This window comes from Manis javanica, chromosome 10, assembly GCF_040802235.1.
Source record: "Manis javanica isolate MJ-LG chromosome 10, MJ_LKY, whole genome shotgun sequence".
Classification (NCBI taxonomy): domain Eukaryota; kingdom Metazoa; phylum Chordata; class Mammalia; order Pholidota; family Manidae; genus Manis; species Manis javanica.
Window position 1 is genome coordinate 111,957,110 of NC_133165.1, and position 19,739 is coordinate 111,976,848.

The following is a 19,739-nucleotide window of genomic DNA, read 5'->3' on the forward strand; positions in this document are numbered from 1 at the left end:
TAATTTGAGATAATGTGATATGTGTTCAAAAAGAAAAAAAAAATAGTAGTGTGATGGGGCAGAGAGTAACCTTTGATTGGTTTTAGAATCCTCTGAGGAAGTGACATTAGAGCTGAGACCTAGATGACAGACAGCCATGGGATGATCCCATAGAGTCGCTGCTAACCATGGTGATAGACATTTTGAGCTATTACAAATAAGGCTAGCATTCATTTTAACTACAGTGAGGAGCCATGGGTAGTATACATCTGATTTACCTTTTAATGGATCAGGGGCTGCTATGTGGAGATTCAGTTGTATGTGGGAAAGTGAAATTTAAAAACCCAGTTAGAAGCAAACTAGACCAAAGTTGATTTTCTTTTGAGTCAATATAAATTGTCAGTAGACTAGACCTGAATTCCTATAAATTCCAGGAAATTCCCCATAATGATCTCTGTTTTTCCTCCATTATATTGTTTTTTTTTTCATTACATTTATAAGCCCCTCAGTTAAATGATATTCCAATGAGACAAACAGTAGTGTTTGCTTCTAGATAGTCTTTCAAGACCATTTGCCTTCTCACTATCTTTTGCTTTGTGTTTGTTTTGACATACCAGTTGACTAGAGGTAATGCAAAACTCTTAAATTCAAAATAGTTTCAATTCTCTACAGTATATACATGCTTTACATGTATGTATGTATGGTATACACATGATTATACTTACCTGCCATTGAAAATAATAGCAATAATTATAATATTGAATAGTATCATTGGGTAAGACACTGTACCAAGTGACTTACTCTCATATTATCACAGCATTTCAGTAAACTAAATATTTTGTGCCTATAAGAAGCCTGAGGCTCTGAAAGGTAAAGTAACGTGTCTAAGGCTGCCTAACTTGTTAGTGAAAAATCTGGTATTTAAACTTGAGTCTAATTCCAAATTCTGCTCCTGCCACTCCAGTGCATTTCTTGAACCAGGACTTAAGAGTTTAGGTTCTAGATATTGTACAAAATTTATTAAGAACCTATGACATGCAAAGAGGAGTTAGAAAATAGAAAATTCTGTTCTTAAGGAACTGATGTAATTGGAAAAAACTGAAAAACTAATTTCAACAGCATGTGAAAGTGTAATACAAGGATTTACTTCTGTAATTCTCCCTGCCTCGATCCCTCACCCCTTTCAACTGTTGTGCCATTTTCTCTGATCTTTTCACAATAAAACAATTTTTGTCTCTACTTGATGTCTCTGCTTTCTTTCCTCCCATTTTTCCTTTGGCACACTCCAGTCTGGCTTTTATCCCCCGTTTTATTGAGATATAGTTGACATACAACATTGTCTATGTTTAAGATGTACAACAAAATGATTTACATATGTATATATTAGAAATGATTACCAAAATAAGTTTCACTATCTTCCATTACCTCACGTAGGCAATATTTTCTTCTTGTTATAAGAACTTTTAAGGTCTACTCTCAGCAACTTTCAAATGTACAATACATAATTGTTAACTACAGTTACCATGTTGTGTGTTACATCCACACTTACTTATAACTGGAAGTATGTACCTTTTGTCTACCTTCACACATTTTGGCTTCTATATTTAATACTGTACTAAAACTGTTCTTGTCGAGATCTCTGGTGACTTCCATGTTGCCAAATCCAGTGGTTTGTCCTTTTGGCACTTAACACAGTTGAGCACTCCCTCCTCCTAAAACACTTGTTTCTTTAACTTCCTAAATACTTCATTCTTCTAGTTTTCTTCCTCTTTCTTGTGCTTTCCTTCTCAGAACTAAAATATAGTACCTGGACTTTATCTACATGATCTCCCTAAGTAATATCCAGTCCCAGGGCTTTAGATTCCATCTATGTGCTTATGACACTTAAACTTATATATCTAGCCTGTTCCTTTTCCCCTTGAATGTAAGATTGCCTGTATGATCTGTCTGTTGGAATATCCAGTAGGTATCTCAGTCTTTCTCGCTTATTTAATGGTTCAACCATCTACCCAATTTTCAGGCCCAAAACCTGAGAATCATCCTCAGTTTCTCTTTTTTCTTTATTCTCTGCATTTTGATCAGAAGCCAGTGGCTTATCAAACTCTCTTGCGTTTGACTTTCATAATTCATCCCAAATCTACTCACTGGAGAAATAAAGTCAAATAAACCATCCCTGCCTTCCAAAAGTTTATAGTAGACTAGCAAACTAGCAGTTATGTGCACTGTAGTAGGTATTAGAATAGAGGTAAGCAGAGGAGCATTGAGGAGAGCATTTGCATCAGAAGCAGTATGGGTGGGGAGTTATTTTTTAAAAAAGGCTTCCTAGATTAAGTGATATTTGAATTGATTTTTAAGAAGTTGGGTAGTCATAGAAGCAGACCATTTTAGACAAGAGAACTGCACTTTCAAAGGCAAATGCTGTTAAATACAAACTGACTAGCTGGGGCTCTACAAGCAGTTTAGTGTGACTGTGATGTTTTTTGAGGATTAGGTCAGACAAGTGAGCAGGGGCCAGATGAAGGCTGCTAACCTAGAGTTTGAAGTGTTCTGAAAGACAAAATTCTAAGTTTATAGTGTTAGTATGGGAAACTGGAAAGTTAAGGACAGATCGTGGTGTGGTTGACTATCTTTGAAGAGGTTGAGGCAAAGGATTAGAGATCACTTTGGAAATAGTATAGCCTATAGAGAATGAATGGAAGACCACAAGACCCACAACAGACCAGTTAGGAGACTACAGGCATACCTCAGATACTGCAGGTTCAGTTCCACACCACTGCAGTAAAGCAAAGATGGCAATTAAGCAAGTGAATTTTTTGGTTTCCCAATACATAGAGCAGTTACATTTATACTACAGTCTGTTAAGTGTACAATAGCATTATGTCTAAAAAAATGTACATACTTAATTTAAAAATACTTTATTGCTGCAAAATGATAACCATCATCTGAACTTTTAGCAGGCCCTAATCTTTTGGCTGGTCTTGCCTTGATGTTGATGGCTGCTTACTGATCAGGGTGGTGGTTGTTGAAGGTTGGGTGGCTATGGCAGTTTCATACTATAAGACAACAGTGAAGGTTGCCACATTGGTTGACTCTGTCTTTCATTAATGATTTCTCTGTAGCATGTGATGCTGTGTAGTAGCATTTGACCCACAGTAGAACTTCTTTCAAAACTAGAGTCAGTCCTCTCAAACTCTAACATTGCTTTGTCAATTTAGTTTATGTAATATTCTAAATCCTTGTCATTTCAACAATCCTCATAGCATATTCACCAGGAGTAGATTCCATCTTAAGAAACCACTTTCTCTGCTAACTCATAAAAAGCAGTTCTTCATCTGTAAAAGTTTATCATGAAGTTGCTGCAATGCAGTTACATCTTCAGGTTATGTTTCTAGTTCTCTTGATGTTTCCACCACATCTGCAGTTACTTCCTGTACAAAAGTCTTGAGTTCCTCATCTGTGACGGTTGGTTGTCACCTTCTTCCAGACTTTTGTGAATGTTGATATTTTGAAGTCTTACCGTGAATCATAAATATTCTTAATGGCATCTAGAACAGTAAATATTTTCCAGATGGTTTTTGATTTACTTTGCCCATATCCATCATAAGAATCACATCTATGGCAGCTATAGCCTTATGAAATGTATTTATTAAATAGTTAGGGCTTAAAAATTGAAATTACTCCTTAATCCATGGACTGCAGTTGTGTTATCAGGCATAAAAACAACATTAATCTGGTTGTACATCTCCAGTGGAGTGCTTAGGTGAACAGGCACATTGTCAAGAAGCAGTAATATTTTGAAAAGAATCTTTCCTGAGCAGTAAGCCTCAACAGTGGGCTTCAAATATTCAGTAAATCATGTTGTAAATAGATGTGCTGTCATCCAGTCTTAGTTGTGCCATTTATAGAGCACAGGCAGAGTACAGTTAGCACAATTCTGAAGAGCCCTAGGATTTTTGGAATGGTAAATGAACATTGGCTTCAACTTAGTCACAAGCTGCCTTAGCCCTTAACAAGAGAGTTAGCCTGTCCTTTGAAGCTTTGAAGCCAAGCATTGACTAGATGGCAGTTTCTTCCAATAGAAGGCTGTTTCTTCTATATTGAGAATCTGTTTAGTATGACCACCTTCATTAATTATCTTAGCTAGTTTTTCTGGATAATGTGCAGCTTCTCCATCAGCACTTGCTGCTCTACCTTGTACTTTTGTGTTAGGGAGATGGATGCTTTGTTTAACCTTATGAGCCAATGTCTGCTAGCGTCAGATTCTTTGGCAGCTTCCTCACCTCTCTCAGCCTTCGTAGAATTAAAGAGAGTTAGGGCCTTGCTCCGATTATGCTTTGGCTTAAGGGAATGTTCTATCCAGACCACTAAAACTTTCTGCGTATCAGCAATAAGGCTGTTTTACTTTCTTACCACTGTGTGTTCACTGCAGGAGCACTTGTAATTTCCTTCAAGAATTATTCCCTTGCATTCACACCTTGGCTAACTCTTTGGCATTAGAGGCCTAGCTTTTGGCTTGTCTCAGCTTTCAACATGCCCTCCTCACTAAGGTTAATCATACCTAGCTTTTGATTTAAAGTGAGACGTGTAACTCTTCCTTTTAGTTGAATGCTTAGAAGACATTGTGGGTTATTAATTGGCCTAATTTCAGTATTGTGTATCAGGGAATAGGGAGGCCCGAGGAGAGGGAAAGAGACTGGGGAATGGCTGGTCACTAGAGCAGTCAGAACACACACATGTATTAAGTTTGTCATGTTCTATGGGTGTGGTTCATGGTGGCTCAAAACAATTACAATAGTAATATCAAAGATCACTGATCACAGATCACCGTAACAAATATAATAATAATGAAAAAGTTTGAAATATTGTGGGAATTACCAAAATATGACAGGGATGTGTAGTGAGCAAATGCTGTTGGAAAAAGGCATTGATGGACTTGCTAGACACAGGGTTGCCACAAACTTTCAATTTGTGAAAAACACAGTACCTGTGAAGTGCAGTAAAACAAGGTATACCTGTATTGCAGTAGTCCAGGTGTATTGAGGTGGGTCTAAACTAAGGAAATGGCCTCCATTTGAATTAAACTGGATGTTTTAGAAGTAGGACTTGACATACCAGCTTTGGTACTAACTATGTGACCTTGGGCAAAATATCCTGTTTACTTCAATGTAGGTGAAGAGCTATCAAGACTTTATTTGTGAATTTACTGAGAATAAGCATCTCAATTTATGCCTCCGTGCAGTATTGTTTATTTGCTTTGCCTTTGAGCTAAGCTTCCTCTGCTTGTAAGTAGTCCAAAACAGAAGGATTGGATAGTCTAGCATTATTTCACCTGAACATAAAAAATGAGAGAAGTGGTTAACTTTTTACTTTCAGTTGTTTTACTACTAAAATGGTAGTGTAGACCGTGTAGTCTAATGGTTATAGGCTCTGTAATAGATTATTATTCAAATCCTCATTCTGTCTAGTATGGGAAAGTTTCATCTTCATCTTGGGAAAGTTCCTTAACTTTACTGTATATCTTTTTTCTCATCTTTATTCACGGGTGGAGAAAAAGGTGAAGAGGAATTATATAATATGCCAAGATTACATAGTAGAACTAAACTAGAACTAGCACTTACTTCTATTATACCATGCTGCGTTTAACTCTTTGTCTTAGATTATCTTCCGGACTCTGTACTTATTTTCTTTAGTTTTCTCTATGATTACTACATCCTTTTTTTAATGGGAAATTTCAAACATATGCACAAGTAGATAATGAGCTCCCATGTACTCATCACCCAGTTTCAATAATTATCAACATATGCCAATATGATATCTTGGATTTCACCCAAATCCACTTTCATCTTCTCCCCAAACCACCCCACCTCCATATTATTTTGAGACAAATCCCAGATCATATCACTTCATCTGTAAATCAGTTTATATTTCTAAAAGATAAGGTTCACCCAATACCATTATCACACTGTAAAAAATAAGCATTATTTTCATAACACCATCAAATATGTAATCACTGTCCAAATTTCCAATGATCTCATAAATATAATGACTAGTGTAAGTGGATATTTGTTTTATAATTTGTTGCTTGAATCAGGATCTATATAAAGTCCCCATATTGTAATTGGTTGATAATGTCTTTTAAGGTTTTCTTGATCTGTAGATTTCCTGCTTCCATCTCTTACCACCCCTTCCTGCCATGGAATCTATGTGAAAGAAACTGAGTTGTTTGTCCTGTAGTGTTTCCCAGTCTGGACTTTGTTAACTGCATCCCCATGGTGTCATTTAGCAAGTTCCTCTGTCCTCTGTAAATTGCCTGCCTCATCTTTGTTAAGCTTTCAATGTGTATAGACTAGGCATATTCCCAAATATGTGTTCTGTGTATTTTCTAAAGACAGATTCCAGGAAAATACTAATGTCCTTTTTCTCAGTTTTCACTATTTTTAACTGTATTTTCACACTGCCTTGCAGTCTACCATATTCTGTCTTTTAAATCATCTGAGAAGTTAATAATTTTTCTGAGTAATCCTCTGTAAATTTAATTCAGAGTTAACATTTAAGACTTCTCCAAATATGTACATCATCATTCATACCTCATAGTCCCTTCAAAAACCTTTAACTCTTGATCCAGACTTAATTGCATTCTGCTATTATAGTGATTATAAATTCACAAGAAGATTGTCTAGTACTGTTGTGTTGTTGGGATTCAACAGGGAATGCTTGCAGAGCAGCAGGGTAGAGGGAGAAGAGCACAGATTTTGAAGTTAAATAAGTCTGGGTTTGAATTTGAATTCATGCTTCCCCTGTACTAACTGTGTAACATTACACAAATAATTCTGAGTCTGATTCGTTCCTTGTAAAAAAGTAATGATAGTGTCTACCTCATATGGCAGTTAAAAATCTAATTATTTTGGTATAAAAATCTTTCAGTGGTCTGGTACTTATTTTTCTGATCTTTTCATCTCCCTCCAGCAACATTGACTCTTCCCCCTCCACACCCACACGCACACGCACACATGTACACGTAAACTCAGTGTCTTCTGTGCTTTCCTGTTCTTAATCTCATTCATGATGTCTTCCCTACCCCTAGTCTCTCTTCACTTGTCTGATTCCTATCCACCTAATAATTCCTATTCACCTGCTTCTGCAGTTCCACACGGACACGGTCGGTGTGCTGCTTTGTGCTCCCCGGAGCTCTGTGGGCCTATCTTTGTCATTGCACCCATCCCACAGCATTATATTTCCTTGTGCTCTCAAAAACCTTGTGGATTAATGTGTTCACCTTGTAGTATTAGAAATGCTCTGTTTTGTGTCACCTTGTGTCTTACTCTTGTGTCTTTCACAGCATGTGTTCCAATCCCATGCTAATCTTGAGTGAATGCTAGTAACAGTGTTTATCGTGTGCTATGATTAAGCATTCTTCATATTTTATCTAGTTCTAACAGTTCAAGATTAAATTACATAGTATGTGCATATTTTTTCACACTTCACATATTCTCAGTAAAAATGTTAATTCTCTTTTTCTGAATTTTAGGACACAGCTTCACACTAACTCTGTGAAATACATTCTAACCCTTTCTCTGCTTTTGTTCATTGCCTTCCTTCTGTTTGCATAGCTCCTTTTTCATACCTTAGTCATATTATATGTATATATTCCTCTATTATACTGCAGACGACTAAAGTCACTAAGGGTAAAATGATCTCATTTCTCTATTCCTAGGGCCCAGTACAGGCTCTGGCTGGCACAGAGGAAGGGCCATATAAATATTAAAGGAGATAGTAGTTTGCATTTTTCAAAAGCATCCAACTGCTAGAGATCATTAGATGTCTATATACTGTGTGGACTTCCTGGATTCATTGTTCCTTTTCATCCTCTTTATTATTCCTTCAGGATGCATGTCATGTTCACAGCGAAGGTACTCCCTCCAGCCCATCCCAGAGAAGAGGATTCCAAATCGATACTTAGGCCAGCCCAGCCCCTTTACACACCCACACCTCCTCAGACCAGGTAAGGCCTTTTACCTGTAATAACTGTCTCTTTAGTTGTTTCATCTGGAACTGTGCCACCCAACAGAATTTTTGTAGTGATGTAAATGTTCTAGGTCTGTGCTGTCCGATACAGGAGCCAGTGGCCACAAGTGGCTGTTGTACACTTACAATGTTGCTAGTGTAACTGAGAAACAAAATTTTTTATTTTATTTTAATTAAATTTAAACAGCAATGTGTGACTGCTGGTACTGATAGCACCATGTAGAGCAATAAATATAATAAACCTTATAATTCCAAATTATCAGTGGAAAGTATGTATTTCAGGATGTTTTTAAAGAAAAGTTCTATTTCTAAGACATAGTTTTTAGAACTGTTCTGTTGATTCCTTCTGAACTACTATGTTAAAGACATTTTAGAAACATGTTTTTCTTGAAAGCATTAAATGCTCATTTCAAAGTTTAAACAAAAATATTTCTATATACATCATGCAAGATTTCCAGATGTGATTGTCACAGCTTTGAGAGGTGATAACAATGATAAAGGTGATACAAAAAATTGATCAGAGTTTACCAAGTTTTATAACCTGATAAAGGTTGCATCACTAATTTTATTTTCTACAATTAGATTCTAGTGTTACTGCTAAAAAGTGTCATCGCTATTGTTCAAATACATACCTAAAGTTCTTTGTTTTGTTTTTCTAAAAAGGCAGTTAAGGGATCAACTATGGGGAACAAATATCCAAAAGAGGTGGGCGTGTTAAACTAAATGTTCTGTAGAGAAAGTGGTCAGGCTTTCAAGGGAAAGTAATCGTTGCTTCTGCCCTGGGAAGTTAAATCTGTATTTACTATGTAAATATGTATATGTAAATAATCTAAATTGCCTTTAGAAATATGTTACTCTTTCACTATTTCTACTCAGTGGATGATACCAGTGTGTCTCTCAGTGGGGCTTCCTTGTGCTGATCCTTCATCAGACTGGAATTCCTGCTGGGAAGTCGGCTGAGTCAGGAAATGCAGCTCACCACTGAAACACACAAGAAATCAGTTTTTCAAAGCTATCAGGTAAGCTTAATAGCAATTCAGTTGATATTAATTTAAGTATTTCTCTACCCTGTCAACCTACCTGTAGCTTCATTCTTTTTAAAAAACTAGAATTGATATTAAGTTTTACCAGCTTTGAATATTATTGATTTCTCATGGTGAGATACTTTTACATGGTGAGCTGCATTTTCTAGGCTTTGAAACCAGCAGTCATACTGTCGAGACTATCTCTATCTAGACTGTTTGCTGTGTATGTTAACTATATAAAAAGTGAATGTACATAAACATTGTATATTTACTATAAATATAAAATAAACTATATAAAAGTGTCTGTAAATACACACAGACATGTTCACACATATGCATATGTTCGTATCAGCTCTCGGGGAAAACAGAGGCTTGTCTTCATTTTAGGACAAAGGCTTTTGGACACTAATGTCAGTAAGAAGAGATAGAAATAGATGGAATTTTAAAACAGAATTATTACTATTAAAGAAAGTATCAGGTATACAGTTTGTGGACACAAACACTATAAAAGTAACCAAAGTATTAATCATTTGTTTTTCTCTGTGTAAAGATGCAAAACTTATGGAAGTGTTAGAATGATTGTGTGGTGGAGGAACAGTAAATTATTCTTAAAAGTTATAACGCATGTAATAATTTTTAAAATTTCTTTTATAGAGCCAAAGTCTGTTGGTTTGGGGTAGAAAATTATGTTGACTGTTACTTGGTTTGGCATAGTTTCCCAATATGTGCCAGTACTTAAAACTTAAAACTTTCAGAAAATATTTCAATCCTTTTCCTAATTATTATACAAGTTCCATATATATTATAGAAAAATTAGAGAATACACATAAGCATTTTTTAAAATTACTGATAATCCCACCTCTCAGAGGAAAACACTGTTGAGATTTAGTGTCTTTCTAGACTTATTTCTTATATAGAAGTGTGTGCATGTATGTGTGAACACACTGTATATTGGTCCATCATTTCCTTAAAATAAATTCCTAGAAGTGAAATCACTTGGCCAGCTCCCTCTGGGTTTCTGGGAGCTGTTTCCCTTGGATTTCCCTTGGCCATTCCTACCTAAGTTTCCTGAAGCAGTAGTATCTTGGAAAATGTCCAAAAGAATAAGATGGGAGGTAAATGCTGTTCTGGCTATGCTACTACTGCTTTAGATGGAAATAGAGAGGTTGACTCCCAAAGTCCTCCTGGTGATTTTTAAAATTTAACATTTCCTTAAAGAATCTGAGCATTGTAGACATTCCCTTCTTTTTATGATATGCCTACATCCCTGTGATAAGGACTACTTTTATAGAGACAGAAAACGTCAGTTCATTCTCCTTGATCATTAATATACCCTTGACTTATCACCCAGGGGAAAAAAGTGACTCCATGTAGGTAGGCAAGTGGCATTCTGGGCTATTATGAATTGTGTGTCTGCTTTTTATATCTGCAGAAAAAAGGCACATAGTTCCCCGATACTGTCACAGGAATAATGCAGTCAGCGGAACAGCAAGGTGTTCAGCTTACATAAACACTGAGACTTTTCAGAAAATAGGAAGAATTAGGGCCTAATGAAACATTATTTCCAAAAAATTATACTTGGAACATTTTTGCATTCTTAAGAAAAATTAATTTTGGATTATGGGATATAGTTTGGAGTGCTTTAAGAAAGAGCTGTTAGGAAAGTTGGGCTTGTCAGAACGATTGTCTGATACATCCAGAACTGCTTCCTGGTTTTCTTACAACTACAACAGTGAGCAGATTCATTGGGAAGTGATCAGAACACAAATGTGCGGCCCACAGTTTAAGAGAATGCTTTTACCATTTACCTTTTGTCCCTTATTATCAAATATAATGGCTGAGAATGTACAGTTCTTGTCAACTATAATATTTTAAATGCTGAAAAGATTTGTTCTAGAGTAGGTTATAGATAGTTCCCAAATCTTCCCTTATGAGTTTCACAACCAATTAGGTATATCCATCTTTCAGTGATAGTTTAGTTGCAGTTCTGCCTTGAGCATGGGGGTGTTTTTTGTTTCTGTTTTTTTTTTAATTTTGTCAAACACGGTTGACTACAATCTAAAGATCTCTAAAAGATAAAGATTTATTTTGGTGGGATGAGATTTTTATACTGTTTAAAAGATGTAAGTATGTGTCCAGAAATTGAAAATAGTTTGAACCTACCTAGACGATTGCATGAACTTTTTCAAAATACTACATACATTCTGTGAGTCCCAGGACTTGTTGAATCTGAGTCTCAAGAGAAGGGCTTAGAATGTGTTTTGAACCTGTGGTGCTCCTGATGACACCATCTGCCTGATGGGTGCTCCTTCAGCTGAGTGAATGAGATGCCTAATGTCCATGCTGTCAAGCCAGATCTTTGGCTACAGGCCATGTTTTGAAGCGCAGTGTCCCTTCCCCATGCCTCTCTGATGTCCTCATCCCCAAACACTCAGTTCTTTAATTCATTTATGTCTTTATCATCACCACATCAAACATTTTCTGAACGACAAGTTTACATTCATCTATCCATTCAAAACACTTTCTATAGCTTATACCTGACAGGTAGAGTAGTAGTCTAAAAACGATTTATATTCTAGAATTTATAAATTTAAGTTCAAGGCCTACTTTTTCGATATTTCACCATAAAGTTTACCTGTTTTTTTTTTTTTTAGTTCCCTCATTTATGTATTTATTTATTTATTTTTTATTTTGGTGTCATTAATGTACGATTACATGAGCAACATTATGGTTACTAGACTCCCCCCATTATCAAGTCCCCACCATGTACTCCATTACAGTCACTGTCCATCAGCGTACTAAGATGCTATAGAATCACTATTTGTATTCTCTGTGTTGTACAGCCCTCCCTGTGCCCCTCTACATTATGTATGCTAGTCGTAATACCCCTTTTTCCCCTTTATCCCTCCCTTCCCACCCATCCTCCCCAGTCCCTTTCCCTTTGGTAACTATTTGTCCATTCTTGGGTTCTGTGAGTCTCCTGCTGTTTTGTTCCTTCAGTTTTTTCTTTATTCTTATACTCCACAGATGAGTGAAATCATTTGATACTAGTCTTTTTCCGCCTGGCTTATTTCACTGAGCATAATACCCTCTAGCTCCAAAGTCTACCTGTTTTTATAAAGTAATGTATTTTCTTTTCTCACTCCCTGTGACCTATGGAATTACACATTTTCCTTTTGTCTTTGTCTTAACTATTTTTTTGGCTTTCTTTTTTTCTTTTTGGTTTCTAATTCTACTTTGCTTTTTATTGAAGTATATTTGATATACAATATTATATTGGTTTCAGGTGTACAACATAGTGATCTGACAATTGCATACATTACTGAATGTTCACCACAATAAGTATAGTTGCCATCTGTCAACATACAAAGATATTGCAATATTATTTTCCTTGCTGAATCAGATTTTAATGTGGAATAAAGACTGAAGTCTTTACATATGTATTTATAGGTGAGTAAATATATTTAATCTATATATATGATACATGTTGACTACTCATATGGTTCCATTTTACTGGTAGCTATCTAGAGCAGAATTATAGGGTATTTCTCTGTTTTTTTAATATTGGGACAAAAAGAAAATTTTGAAATATTATGCAGTTTAAATACTGGTACATTAAAAATAAATGACTCATCCATTTCCCCATTTAACCTTTGTGATGTTTATCAAGAAATTTTCTGGTACAGATTAGCAAAAATTCACCCCAGACAATAATCAGGAAATCTTCTAAAGAATTGAATGTTAAAAATTACTTGAATTACTGAATTACTTGAGACTCATTCTTGTTTTTGTGTTTGAAGGCCAAACACTTTCATGGCTTCTGTGTAAATAATTATTTTGATAGGGAAAGTGAATACTTAAATTTACTTCAAGTAATTATTTTAAATTAACTTACTTAACTTTACATAAATTTAAAATTTACATTAATTTTACTTTTCCAAAGTCCTACCTGACTTTGAATTGCCAGGATGAGCACGTCTTCAAGTGAAAATACTTTATTGTGGTAGTAATTATAACTAATACTTATATAGTGCTTACTGTTTGAAGTATTATATTATTTAATCCTGATAACTTTGTGAAGTGCATGCCATTTTTATCTCCATTTTATGCATGGGGAAACTGAGGCATGGAGCAGTTTAGTTCTCCCCAAGTCACTTAATAAGTTATTAAGCCAGGTTTCTAACTCACAAGAGTCTGTCTATGAGTCTGCACTTCACCACAAAACAGTACATAATACCCGTGCCAAAGAATACTACTACCTGGTAATTTTTTCAAGTCTCTTTTCATTATAATGTTTTTGATAAGAAGAAATTAAACTGAGAGAAGTCTTAGAATAAGAAGTAAAACTTATTTCAAATTTAGAGAACAGTATACTTTTTTTAATGTGATAAAATTTACATAGAGTGAATTGTACAGATCTTATATATACAATTCAGTGAGTTTTGACAAGTGTGTACACCAACATAACCCACAACCCATTCCAAATATAGAACATTGCCCTCAACCCAGAAAGTTCCCTTATTCCCCCTCCAGTCAGTCCCTACCTTCATCCTCAAACAATGCTCTGTTTTCTAGCAACATGAATTGTTTGCCTGTTCTCGAGTTTCATGTAAGTGGAATCATACAGTATATATACCCTTTCTGTCTGGCTTGTTTTGCTCAATATATGCAAATAAAATCTATTTAGAGTATTTTCTATTATTCAGTCATTTCATTTTTTTTTTCACAGAAGTCTCGTTTTTCTTTATTACCTTTTTCTTTACCCCATTCTTGAACTATGTAGTAGTAGATCAGTTAATGATCTACTTCCTCCTACACAGTAAAAAACATCCAACATTAAATGGGGTTATTTTCAAGGATGCTATTTCAAAATTAGACCATGTTAAAATCCTAATTTAGTTAGTTTCAGGAAATAATTAAAATACATACCTAGATTGTAGCAAAGACCTGTATCATTCCAACAATTTTCAGTCTTAATAAAACTTTCCTCTCTGGATTTTCTGCTTGGCTGATAAAATATGAAGAACATTTTTCTTGTTTTCTTGAGAGGCTCCATCCTAAATGCCCTAGGAGAGTTTTTCTTCTTGGCTGCAGAATCTCATTCTTGATTGTGAGACTTTGCTATTTGCAGAGTCCAGATTGTGACGTCCAGGCATTTGATTGGTAAATAAGCTTCTTAGAAAGAGGCCTTCTATCCTTAGCTGATTCCACATGATAAAATGCTGACTTGTTTCTTAATACGTTACAGTTTGACAAGGTTGCCAGAATGTCTATCCAGATACAGTTTTATCAGAGGAAATTCAAGCCAGATTGACTGTAATGGTTAGTTCTGTGATCAAAGACCATAACAACTGCCAGGTTTACCTCTAGGGTTGAAGTTCACTGCTTTATCATATCATATCTTTTTTTTCCTCCTTCAAATGATAAGAAAAGGTATCTTTTTCTTTGATAATTTTTCTGTCATGACCAAGAGTTCTTTGTCACTTTTGAGATTTCAGGAGTTCGGAAGCAGTTAATGATCACGCCATAGTATTGATAATTAGTAAGCTTGGGGAAATGTAGCCAGTGTTTTAAATATTTTAGTCATTTGTAAGCAAAAAGAGACCTTTAATATATTTGAAGGGTATTAAAGATGGTTTTCCAATCTTTGATTTCCAAATAATTCTCTTTTTTCAGAAGTTACTTCTTAACATGTCTCTTTGTTACTAATGAAAATGAGAGATAACGTAAAGATTAAAGTCGTTAAAATTGTGAATTTTCTTATCTTTCAAAATTAAAAAAGAAACAAAATGAATTGATTTTTTAAATTTAGTTTTATTGCATAAAACTAATAGTTGTGACTATAAGGACTGTAGTTGTGAAATAACCAAAAGAAAAGCACAGGAAAGGAAGAAAGATTGAATAATCCACCAATTATAAACAGTCTCTGCTTTTATAAAAGGACATTTAATACTTGGGTAAATTTGGAAGTTTCCAGTGTTGGGTAACAGTGGTAAACTTAACATGAGTAATTATCAGGGAGATAAATAGTTAAGCTGTTCTTGGCTCTGGTACAAAGTTCAGTATTCTTCCTAAGAGTCCTAAGGGACACTTAGCTAGCTCAACCCAAAAGCAACATGTGTGATGTGAGCTCTTCTGGGACTGACTCTGTTGCTCTGCCTGATTCAAACTGGCCCATAAAGCACCCTCTTGTTTATCTCTTTTATTTCTTACCAACTTCTTCAGTAAAAATGTAGCTTTTTTCTATTGTAAATAAGTAAAAGATAAATAATAAGTTAATATTTATTAATAGGATGCAAACTGTAGAATTTGTAATAAATAAGTTAATATTTATTAATAGGATGCAAACTGTAGAATTTGCTGGAGAGATCAACTATATATAGGTAAAACAACTAGATAGAGTTATGTTGTATTTCTATGAGATAGTCCTGGGAGAAAAATTACTGGGCCAAAGACCTTTGAATTTTCTCAGTGTTCCAGCAATTTCTCTTCTGGGACTTTCCCATAGAAAGAAAAACACCAGTACATAGGGCATAACAGTACCAGGATATAAGTGTAAAGATTTTTTTATTTTTATTTATTTATTTTATATTGGTATCATTAATCTACAATTACATGAGCAACATTATGGTTACTAGACTCCCCCCATCATCAAGTCCACACCACATACCCCATTACAGTCACTGTCCATCAGTGTAGTAAGATGCTGTAGAATCACTACTTGTCTTCTCTGTGTTGTACAGCCCTCCCCGTGCCCCCACACACATTATGTCTGCTAATAGTAATGCCCCTTTTCCCCCCTTTTCTGTCCCTTCCCACCCACCTTCCCCAGTCCCTTTCCCTTTGGTAACTGTTAGTCCATTCTTGGGTTCTGTGAGTCTGCTGCTGTTTTGTTCCTTCAGTTTTTTCTTTGTTCTTATACTCCACAGATGAGTGACATCATTTGATACTTTGTCTTTTTCCGCCTGGCTTATTTCATTGAGCATAATACTGGCTAGCTCCATCCATGTTGTTGGCAAATGGTAGGATTTGTTTCTTCTTATGGCTGAATAATATTCCATTGTGTATATGTACCACATCTGCTTTATCCATTCATCTACTGATGGACACTTAGGTTCCTTTCATTTCTTGGCTATTGTAAATAGTGCTGCGATAAACGTAGAGGTGCATATGTCTTTTTCAAACTGGGCTGCTGCATTCTTAGGGTAAATTCCTAGGAGTGGAATTCCTGGGTCAAATGGTATTTCTATTTTTAGTTTTTTGAGGAACCTCCATACTGCTTTCCACAGTGGTTGAACTAATTTACATTCCCACCAGTAGTGTAGGAGGGTTTCCCTTTCTCCACATCCTCGCCAACATTTATTGTTGTTTGTCTTTTGGATGGTGGCCATCCTTACTAGTGTGAGGTGATATCTCATTGTGGTTTTAATTTGCATTTCTCTGATGATTAGCAATGTGGAGCATCTTTTCATGTGCATGTTGGCCATCTGAATTTCTTCTTTGGAGAAGTGTCTGTTCAGGTCCTCTGCCCATTTTTTAATTGGATTATTTGCTTTTTGTTTGTTGAGATGTGTGAGCTCTTTATATATTTTGGATGTCAATCCTTTATCGTATATGTCATTTCTGAATATATTCTACATACTGTAGGATGCCTTTTTGTTCTGTTGGTGGTGTCTTTTGCTGTACAGAAGCTTTTCAGCTTGACGTAGTCCCACTTGTTCATCTTTGCTTTTGTTTCCCTTGCCTGGGGGGATAGGTTCATGAAGAAGTTGCTCATGTTTATGTCCAAGAGATTTTTGCCTATGTGTTTTTCTAAGAGTTTTATGGTTTCATGACTTACATTCAGGTCTTTGATCCATTTTGAATTTACTTTAGTATATGGGGTTAGACAATGATCCAGTTTCATTCTCTAACATGTAATTATCCAGTTTTGCCAACACCAGCTGTTGTAGAGGCTGTCATTTCCCCATTGTATATCCAGGGCTCCTTTATCATATATTAATTGACCGTATATGTTTGGGTTTATATTTGTACTCTCTATTCTGTTCCACTGGTCTGTGGGTCTGTTCTTTTGCCAGTACCAAATTGTCTTGATTACTGTGGCTTTGTAGTAGAGCTTGAAGTTGGGAAATGAGATCCCCCTGCTTTATTCTTCCTTCTCAGGATTGCTTTGGCTATTTGGGGTCTTTTGTGGTTCCATATGAATTTTAGAACTATTTGTTCCAGTTCGTTGAAGAATGCTGTTGGTGTTTTGATAGGGATTGCATTAAATCTATAGATTGCTTTAGGCAGGATGGCCATTTGACAATATTAATTCTTCCTAGGCAAGATCATGGGATGAATTTCTACCCGTTAGTGTCCTCTTTAATTTCTCTTAAGAGTGTCTTGTAGTTTTCAGGGTACAGGTCTTTCACTTCCTTGGTTAGATTTATTCCTAGGTATTTTATTCTTTTTGATGCAATTGTGAATGGAATTGTTTTAGATTTTTAATATTGCAGCAAAAAGCTGAAAACAATAGGAGTGTCTACCAGTATGGATATGAGTCAATAAGTTATGGTACATCATCCCTGTGAAGACATCTAGCAGAATAAATTGTAGCTATGCTAGATGATTTGGTGGGAAGGATTTCCATAAGATATTATTGTGTTGGAAAGGCATGATACAGGAAAGAGTTTGTAGTATCCCATTTTTGTAAAACACTAGTGACCCAGAAAACCCTAAATGCAGGTAAATGTGTGTATTATTATGATGAGTATTGAGAAAAATAGAAAAGGTTACATTCTAGACTGCAAACATGGGCGAGGTGCTAATGTGGATGGAAGGAGAGTGAGGGGTCAAACAACGAAGGAAAAGGGGGGAAATATTTAACTATTGAAAGTTCAGAATGGTATTACATCTATACAAACTATAGGATATACATATGTATTATGTATGGTAGTTAACCTAAAAAATAATTCAAAGGGACAAATCAACGTGATCCGAAGTAATCAAGAAAGCTTTCTTAGAAACACTGCTATGAAAATAATTTTAGGAAATTAAAAACTTTGCCAAGATCTTAGAGTGGAATTGCAGTGGAGGCAAAAGAAATTTCAGAAAAGGGGGACATTGTAAGCAAGGTAACAGAGAAAGAAAATGTTGGCTATATATAAAATGTAAGAAGAAATTAGTTTCAGAGTAATTGGGGAATGATAGGGAAAAAAAATTGGCCAAATCTCTAAAGACCACATATTGTCTGATTTCCCATATTACCATAGACAAATCTATAGAGACAGAAAATAGATCAGTGGTTATCAAGGGATGGGGTAGATAGGGAGGAAATGAGGAGTGGTATTAATGAGTGTGGGGTTTCTTTGAAATACTCTAAAATTGTAGTAATGGGTGCATAATTCTGTGAATATACCAAAGACCATTAAATTGTACAAATTAAGTGAGTGAACTATATATGGTATGTAAATTATATCTCAGTAAAGCTGTTAAAACAAAAAGTTGGCCAGATAAATTGGAATCATGTGGTAGAGAACATTAAAATCTAAGCTTAAGAATTTGAATTTGATCTAACAACTAAGAACCATTGTAGATTATGACTATGAGGTGTACTGTCCATAATTTCCCTTTTTTAGTCCTTTTCTCTTTATCTGGGATTTTAATTATAAAAGTGTATACCCCTTGAAACAAAATTCAAATAATAGAAAACATGTTAAATAGAAAATTTCAGTCTTATCTCATTCCCATAGAGTACCCCTGTAAAAATTGGGATTCTTTTCTAAACTCTTTTCTCTCTCTCTCTCTCTTTTTTTTAAACAGAAAGGGGCCATAGTATCCATCTTGTCCTATAACTTTTCATGCAGCAGTGTTTCATGGCTGTCTTCCATACCTGCAGATGGAGACTGGCTACCACAGGCACTAATAGTGACCCACATCATAGAGTCGTTGTAGAGATGAAATGAGTTGATACAGGTAGATAATCTGAGTTGTAAGAGACACGGAGTAGTCATTCAATAAACTTTAGATGCTGTTTTACTAATATTATTGCGAAGTGTAGGTTGAAAGATACAGCTTTTGTGAGTGATTGTTTTATTTACTTTTGCTTTGTAACCTAAAGTGAAAGCAGGCATAGTTTCTATTTCAGAGGGGAAGCATGCAGCCAGTTACCACTGGGCTAGCAGCCAGGCAGTCTGCTAGGTGCTGTTGTTAAGTACTAACACATAATACTTTATAACAGAAGTTCTTAATCTGGCCCTTCTTTCTTTTTTGGTGGGCTTAAAGGAATCACAGATTGTATGTCAGAAGTGTATATGTGCCTGTGTGCAGTTTAGTAAACAATGAATCCATAGCTTTGGAATCCATAGCTTTCAAAAGATTTTCTAGAGAATCTTCAATCCTTAAGAACAACCTACTTTATCAAATTTGATTCTCATGATAGCCCCAAGAGGTAGGTAATATTATTAGAATTTTGGGGGGATACAAAGATGGCCCTGATCCTCAAGGAGGTTATGCATGCCCAGCTTACTGTCAATGTCAGATAGAGTGTGAAGGCCTATCAGAAAGGCAGTATTATACCTTGGAAATTCAGAAGGAGAAATTGATTCCAGCTCTTGAAATTGAGGAAAGGGTTTTGACCTTAAACTGTAATATGTTAAAAACAATAGATCATGTAACAAATACTTAGCAAATGCCTACTCTGTTTCAGGTCTTATTCTGGACCTTGGG

The 19,739-nt window shown here is 35.5% G+C and overlaps 1 protein-coding gene and 1 long non-coding RNA gene across 7 annotated transcripts in view; one reads left to right on the plus strand and one right to left on the minus strand.

Moving 5' to 3' along the window:
- The window catches only part of XPNPEP3 (X-prolyl aminopeptidase 3), a 59,610-nt gene that overhangs the window by 7,842 nt on the left and 32,029 nt on the right, over positions 1 to 19,739 (plus strand). For 3 of the 6 annotated variants that reach the window (XM_037006892.2, XM_037006894.2, XM_037006893.2), the window contains one exon: positions 7,865 to 7,981. In XM_037006892.2, the coding sequence (XP_036862787.1) occupies positions 7,865 to 7,981 (117 nt within the window). Of the gene's footprint in view, positions 1 to 7,864; positions 7,982 to 8,884; positions 9,024 to 12,315; positions 12,480 to 19,739 lie in introns of those variants that run through there. The other 3 variants (XM_073213916.1, XM_037006896.2, XM_037006895.2) reach the window with 3 other exon arrangements.
- Positions 10 to 19,713, minus strand: LOC118970294 (uncharacterized). Its single transcript, XR_005058172.2, has 4 exons — positions 13,959 to 19,713; positions 8,891 to 8,985; positions 7,996 to 8,146; positions 10 to 3,524 (listed from the first exon to the last, which is right to left on the minus strand). It is a non-coding gene; the product is annotated as an uncharacterized lncRNA (long non-coding RNA).